Source organism: Otolemur garnettii, unplaced genomic scaffold (genome assembly GCF_000181295.1).
Source record: "Otolemur garnettii isolate 467f Iridium unplaced genomic scaffold, OtoGar3 scaffold00101, whole genome shotgun sequence".
Classification (NCBI taxonomy): Eukaryota; Metazoa; Chordata; class Mammalia; order Primates; family Galagidae; genus Otolemur; species Otolemur garnettii.
The window spans coordinates 2,089,058-2,096,805 of NW_003852496.1; the positions used below are offsets into that span (position 1 = coordinate 2,089,058).

At 50.4% G+C, this 7,748-nt stretch overlaps 1 protein-coding gene across 1 annotated transcript in view; it reads right to left on the reverse strand.

Annotated features, from left to right (window-relative positions):
- Nucleotides 1–419: 419 nt before the first annotated feature.
- Nucleotides 420–7,748, reverse strand: part of RUVBL1 (RuvB like AAA ATPase 1) — a 45,773-nt gene continuing 38,444 nt past the window's right edge. Inside the window, exons 9-11 of the mRNA XM_003796192.2 lie at nt 7,030–7,132; nt 1,725–1,816; nt 420–861 (exon numbers count right to left, since the gene is read on the reverse strand). Of these exons, the coding sequence (XP_003796240.1) occupies nt 702–861; nt 1,725–1,816; nt 7,030–7,132 (355 nt within the window). The 3' untranslated portion in view covers nt 420–701. The remainder of the gene's footprint in view (nt 862–1,724; nt 1,817–7,029; nt 7,133–7,748) is intronic.

Sequence of the window (7,748 nt, forward strand, 5' to 3'; positions counted from 1 at the left end):
GCCTCGGCCAGGTGGTCACAGCCAGCACCACGGTGGTAAGCCAGGCAGGTACCCTTGCGTGATGGAGCCAAGGGTGCTACCTCTGTGGTCTTCCTCCCCCAAACCCACACACAGTCTCCTCATCAGAAAAGCATCAGACAATTGCCAATTGAGGGATAGTCTATAGAATACCTGATCAGTGCCCTTCAAAAATGTTATTAAAAGGTCATTAAAAACAGGAGAGTATCAGGAAGTGTCACAGCCAAGAGGTGCCTGAGGAGACATGATAATAGTTGGAATGTGGCATTCTAAGGACAGAAAAAGGGCATTAGGCAGACCTGAGAAAAGGTGAATGCAGTGTGATAAACTGGGACACGCCCACAGTAAGGGAGACTGGATATGAGGAATACTGCGAACCGCCTGTGCTGTCTTCACGATAAAACAATTCTGGAATAAACATTACTTTTTAAAAAATTCAAAGAGAAAGACATCATGAAAATAACCTATAAGGATTTATTAGAAAACACATCAGGCAAGGGAGGGTTCCTTCAAAGCAACCCCAGAAGTTGCGTGAGTTAATGAGAAACGTTCCCCTCACTGAGCCGACAATGCTATGGACCAAGCTGAGTGGGGTGTTGTGAGTCCAGGGGGTGCTCCTGCCCCCGGCCAGACCAGGCCCAGGAATGTCTGGGGACCTCTCCTGGCAGAGAAGCTCAGCCATCTCACTTCATGTACTTATCCTGCTGGTCGGCCAAGATCTTGGCCGAGGACTTGGCGTCATAGAACAGCTCACTAATCTCCTCCACATGCTCCTTCTCAATGCCGTCTTTCCCATTGATCTTAGCCAGCAGGTTGGCTGGGGTCAGCAGCTGCACCGAGTACCTGGAGCAGACAGGGGCCAGGCAGGAGTGAAACTGGGGCCCCAGAAGGAAGCCCGCCCCACGGCAGCCGGAGCCCAGTTCTCCAGCAGGCACTGACTCCACTGCAAACTTAGGTGCATGCACCGGTCAGGCAGGTGATGCCAAGTACCAACAGGGACACGGAACATGGCAGGGAAATTAACACACAGCCACCCGGAAGCACGTGCCCCATCCAAAGTTATATAATACCTATAGCCTATAATACCTATAGTTATATATATACCTAACAGCCTGCAATTCTGCCTCAGCCTCAGGAGCAAAAAGAACAGAATCAAGGGACACAGGTTGAGGACTGTGAAGTAATGATTTTATAAGGAGTGAGGACACTGCCGGGGACACCTGCACAGGCCACCACCTCTGAGCTGCTGGAGAACAGTTAGCAGAACAAGGTGTTTGGTGTTTGCACTCTTCCCTGATCCTCACTCCTTACCCACCCAGAGCACAGGAGCAATGGGGACAGGGGAAACAGGGCCCTCACTAAGGAGCTCCCCACCCAGGCCCCACACTCTGGATCCACACATCTCCGATGCCAAGGCACTGGCCCAGAGTCAGAATGAGCTCTCCACCAGAAGGAACACCTGCCACAGGACAAGGGGCTGTCACCTGTTACTCTAGCTTCTAAAAAAACATCAGCTAGAGACTCTGTGCTCCAAACTCAAGTGTCCTGATACCCATCATGCCAGAAAGAGTAGACAAATATGGTCCCATGCCTAGAAGGGGGCCTGTCTTTTTTTTTTTTGATATTCAAACATCTTTTACTGTGTCTTTATTTTAACTTATTTCCCAGTATGACCCCAGCAAGGTCCCCCAACTGGGCCAGCTCACCGCAACGTGGTCTTGGTGCCAATCTCCCCCAGGTGGTTCAAGGCCTCCTCACTGATGTTGATGCCTTCCGTCTGGGCACGGATTTTAATGATCTTTTCAGAGAAGAAAAAACATGATCACCAGTGACTATATGTCCCATTCCTCAAGTGCTTTAAAAACTTTGTTCAGGCTTGGCACCTGTAGCACAGTGGTTTGGCATCAGCCACATACACTGAGGCTGGTGGGTTTGAACCCAGCCCAGACTAGCTAAGCAACAGTGACAACTGCAACAGAAAAATAGCCGGGTGTTGTGGTGGGCACCTGTTGTCTCAGCTACTTGGGAGGCCAAGGCAAGAGAATCGCTTAAGCCCAAGAGTTGGAGGTTGCTGTGAGTTGTGATGTCACGGCACTCTACCAAGGGCAATATAGTGAGTCTCTGTTCCAAAAAAAAAAAAGCTTTGTTCAGTGTTTCTTACCCCATATCATAAGAAAAGTAGAGACCTATACCTGAGGTAGAGGTAGGGGAGCTGACACTTGGCCTGGCTCCCTCCACAGAGCACGTGTCACACCTGTAACACGTGAACTGCATCACGGCCAGCAACTGCATGGCTGTCAGGGCAGCTCCTTCTTGCCTCACTGCCCTCCTCTCCTCCAGGCAGAGAGAACTGAAGCCTCTTTAAAACCTGCCCTGGGCTCCCTCAAGGGCTCTAACTTTCCTCTCTAGCATGGGCACCACCACTTATAAGCACTCAGGCATGAACAGACATTTTTTATTTGCTTGATAAATGCGATGGTTAAATAAATCAAAAAAGTTACTTTTAAAGATTTACCAGCCCTCATAACATCACCAGAAGATATCTAATCTATCAAGAGGCTGCTGCTTGCTGCAGTTTGAAGATCTTGGTGAAGTTGGAGGGGGAGGCAGGCTGCTGGTGAGGAAGCTGTAAGACAGTGGCACTGGGATCCTGCAGGCACGCCAGCCCTGAGTGATAAGGGGCAGCCAGGATAATGATGTTGTGTGTTGTGGAGCTGAGATAACTCGAGGACTTCGAGCCTCATATAATACAGGAATTTTTCACTTTGGCAGCTTCGTAAACAAGATATCAAGAAGCCCTTGTTTAAATTAGAGCCATAAAAACGCATCCAGGGTAGAGGCACAGGGCCTGGGAAAGACTGAGTCCCTTCTAAGAGGGAAAAGGCGGCCTACACCAAAACCCGCCTGGAAGCTCTCCAGGCAGAAACCCCGACAGCAGGAGCTACACGGGTGGGGATCCCAGTCTCTGATGCCTCTGGCCAGGGGGAGCCCAGAGTGTGGGCTCCTGCACATGGGTAAGGTCCCGAGCCTGGCAGGCTGGGGTAGGTAAGTAGGCAGAGGGGCACTGAGGAAACTGGCCAGAGCGCAGCAGGGGAGGCAGCCTCTCTGCCCCAGACCACTGCAGCCCACTAGGTGTTGGCAGCAAGACAGGCTTGGGATATAGGTTTTTGTATGAAATGTCTGACTTTTAAATGTGGGCAGGTTGTTCAAATAGTTCATAAACACTGAAAAGGCCACATAAAACTTACCCAGGCACAGTGGCTCATGTCTATACTCCTAGAACTCTGGGAGGCCGAAGTGAGTGGATCACTTGAGCTCACTAATTCAAGGCCAGCCTGAGCAAGAATGAGACCGCATCTCTACTAAAAATAGAAACACTAGCTGGGCACGGTGGCAGGTGCCTATAGTCCCAGCTACGTGGGATGCTGAGGCAGGAGGATGGTTTAAGCCCAGGAGTTTGAGGTTGCTGTGAGCTATAATGCCACCACTGCACTCAACTCAGGGTGACAAAGTGCGACGCTGTCTCAGAAAATACCCATAAAACACAAAAATACTTATCCACAGGCTCATCAGTGGGCTGCCAGGGTGTGAGCTCTGTACATGAGCTGCTCCACTGTCTGAAGTTTAAACGTACTGCAGCTGAGCAGAGAGGGGGCTCATGGAAGTTACTGGATGGACACAAGGAAGGCCCAGAAAGGAGCTGGGAGGGAGAGCCCTGCTCCCACTCTATCACAGGAGCACTCCCCTTGGCACAACAGTGGAAGGCTTCTCCCTCACAGCTGCAAACTAAGGAAACCAGGTCTTACCAAGAGTGTCCCCAGGGAACCTCCTCAACACTGAATCCTGCAGCCTGGTCCAAGGAGAGAACTTCAGCTGAACACCTCCCTGTCAGTGAGCTGCACTGCACCTGTGGTTCCCCTTATAGGACGTCAGGGACAGACACCCTGCTCTCACTCTCCCTAGAACAGGTCAGAGCAATCACAAGTGCTCCTGTCTCAGACTACTTGAAAATGGACAGTTCATAAATGAGATCTTTAATCATTTAATAACCTGCAGGGATGGTTTATGAAAGTATCAGCACTGATGGCAGATACACAAGTTACACTGAGTTGGTTTGTCTAAAACCCTACCTCAGGCTACCGTAAAAATGCTAGGCCTTCCCCTGGGCCAGCAGGAACAAAGCAACACTGAGTCCTGAGAGAAAGCCCAAGAAGAACCCCTCCTGGCTGAGCTCAGATGGAACCACCCAGAGCTGACCTGTCCAGTCTCTGCACCAGTGGCACAGTGCAGAGCACCCAGGGGTCTGCACTGAGGATGGGCGCTCTGGGGGCAAACGCAGCAGCAGGATGAACTGGCTCTGAGTTGGGAGGGGGGTCCCAGCTCTGGTGCTTACTCTCTGCACAGCCACAAGACCCTCCTTCTTTGAGCCTTTAATGCTGGCTATGGCAAAGCTACTGACAAGGACCCCAAAGGGTGTCTGCGAAGCACATGCAACTGTTGATGACAGTAATAGTGACGGCAGAGGGACACAGTGGGTTGGGCTTGAGTGATATCACTGTCTCATGTAATCCTGTGACAGTCTCACAGCGGAGCGGATCTTCCATCTGACACAGGAGAAGGGATGGCTAAGGCTCAGAGAGGGCACCAGATTGCTCAACTCATTCAAATACTCCAAGTGTCCCTGGACTTGTCCCTGGTCTGCCTTTCTTGGCAGGACACAAGGGGTTTTGGTCCCAACAGTAGGTTCTTATGGGAAAGCACCCACAGTGAGGATGGGAAGGTTCCCAGTAATTGCCTAGGGCACTTTGTTTTTGCTTCTGCTTTAATAAATGTCTAGGCTTCAACTTAGCAGTCATCCAATAGCAAGAGATCCTTACCTGGTGACAGGCCCCCAGCCACCGACACCATCTCCTGTATAATACACTGTGATGCACAGCTGCTTCAGTAATCTCCGAGTGCTGGTTAGGAAGGCACATCTCTGACTTGCACCATGCATCCCTGTGGCACTCCTGCATGCTGTCAAGAACGCCAGCAGGACCAGGCTAGATGGGTCACGGGAGAGTAGGGGACCACCAGGGAGGGCCCAGCGGAGGCCCTGGCCACTCCACAGGCAAAGGCCCTGCTCATGAACTGAGGAAAACTCTACCCATGTGAGATTACTTCTAGCAGGGAGAGGCCGGTGGCAGTGATAAAGAATATGGGTTTCAGGATCAGACAGCATGGATTCCGGCCAGTCCTGTCACCTGCTCCCCACTAACTGGCATTATAAACTCAGGCAAATTAGTCAGCCAGGGTTCTATGACCTCATCCTTAAAAATCAGAATGATAATAGCTCTCCCTGCCTTATGGGTTACTAGGGATCAACAGAATCATATAGCCAAGCACGTCCAAGGCTCAACCTGTCCCCAGGACCATGCTCTGGTGAGAGAAGTGGGTACAGGCAGAACATGTCAGGATGTCAGTGCAGCCCTGGTCCCTCAGCAGCCCCAGCCATGGCTGGCACTAGACCTCTCAGTAAGAGACGATCTAGGCCAGGGTCCACAGGGCAGAGGCAGGAGCACAGCACATGCCACACCGGCGCACAGCCCAATGCTGAACAGGCGGCATGGGCTCTGCGTACTGGACTTGCTGCTCAGTGACTTTGCCATAAAAACTAAAAGAGACCATAACTAATACCTGTAAGTACCACAGAGGGACGGAGAAATGATGAACACGGAGTGCCTGGGTAATGCTGGTACACACTTGGTGCTTGAGTTCCAAAGCAAGCAAAGAGGCAATTCCCACAGGACAACTGCAACCTTGGCCCTGGGTGACGCCCCGCATCATAAATCCCTGTCATCTCCCACCCCAGCTGAATCCCAGTCGGTTCATACGGGCATGCAGTGTATGCCAGGCACTGAGCACAACACCTCCGTGTGGGCCTCACTGTGGGGAGCTCCACCTTCAGATGCCCTTCTCGGCTGTGTGACGCTGTCTCAACATCATCTCTAAAGACTTGGTAGCAGCCCTCAAGGACTGTGTTGCAAAGCCACAGACTTGCCCAGGGCTGGCACCAGACCCCACCACTAGTCATGCTTTATATAGTAGACAGGGAGCTGATAGCCTTGAGAACTGGCCCCTCCCTGTCAGAGAGCTGCCTTCTGCACCCTGCTGGAGATACCCTGCTGTGAATACTGGTGGGACAGAGTGTCTAGCCTCATTCTCTGAGCAGAAAAGGCCATGGGCAGGGTGTGACCTGGGCACCAAAGGCTATCACTAAATCTTTTTGTTTCTGAGACAGTCTCACTATGTCGCCCTCGGTAGAGTGCAGTGGCATCATAGCTCATAGCAACCTCAAATTCTTGGGCTCAAGAGATTCTCTTGCCCCAGCTTCCCAAGTAGCTGGGACTATAGGCACCTGAAACAACACTCGGCTATTTTTAGAGACAGGGGTCTCACTCTCGCTCAGGCTGGTCTCAAACCTGTGAGCTCAGGCAATCCACTTGCCTTGGCATCCCAGAGTGCTAGGATTACAGGCGTGAGCCACTGTGCCCGGCCTTCTTCTTCCTTTTTGTAGAGTAGGGGTCTCATGATGTTGCCCAGGCTGGTCTCCAACTTCTGGCCGCAAGACCTCCTCCTGCCATGGCCTCTCAGAATGCTGAGATTGCAAGCACTACATCTTATTATACTACAGTCTCCTTTTTGTTAGGGCTGGTGGCCTCCTGTCATGAAGTTCGCTTTTTCATTATCATTGTTCCCCTAAGCTTATCAAAAGGGGAACAACCGAAAAGAAAACAGCCAAGACTCACAGGAAGCTGAGATTCTGTGACACTCAGACAACATCCAGGAAGCTCAACCCATCTTTCAGATGAGGAAACTAAGACTCGGGAGTAACGTCACTGGCCCAAGCCAACAACTATGTGGTGGGATGGCGAGTGGAAGCCAGGTCTACTCCATGGATCCTACGTGCATGGCCGGCAGTGAACAGCTGGAGCAAACCGAGGAGAGAGCAGGAGGGGAAGGGAGGCTCACCTGTTTCATTTCCTGTGGAGTATACAGCATGGTCCGGATGATCATCACTCGGTCCAGAAGGTCAAGAGGGATGCCATGAGGAGAGGTGATGTCCTCAGTGCCTCTGTAAGGGCCAAAATTAATCCCATCACCAATTCTTGCTTATACAAGAAACTGGACATTGGGGCGGTTGGGGCACTCCCAACCACAAAGCAGCCACCTAAAATCATACACAAAAATAATCTAGATATCTGCCAAACTTTCATACAGACATTTCTGTAAATCATACTAAGTATGCACATGTGTATTTGCTTTTGTCCATGTTGTTTCAGTCTTAATAATCCATCTTTTTTTCCCCCCACAGAGCCATGTTGCCAAGCTGGACTTAAACCACTAGCTTTAAGCAATCCTTCTACCTTGGCCTCCCAAAAACGCTGGGATTATAGGCATAAGCCACCATGCGCAGCCAATCATGTTTAATATTACTTAATAATCCATTAAAATGTTTTCCCCCAAATTGTTGAGCATTTAGTTTCTAATTATTGCTGTTATTAATATTATTATGTTTTATGCAAACAGCTACAGCCATTTCCTCAGCAACTGCTATAGTATCTGACACAACCCTAAATAGCTATTTGAATGAAGGGATGACCACTCTAACTCTAACAGCTACCTGAATGGCCTGCTCTCACCACAGCATAGCCAGCACTAGTGTTCTAATTCTTCTTTTTTTTTTTTTT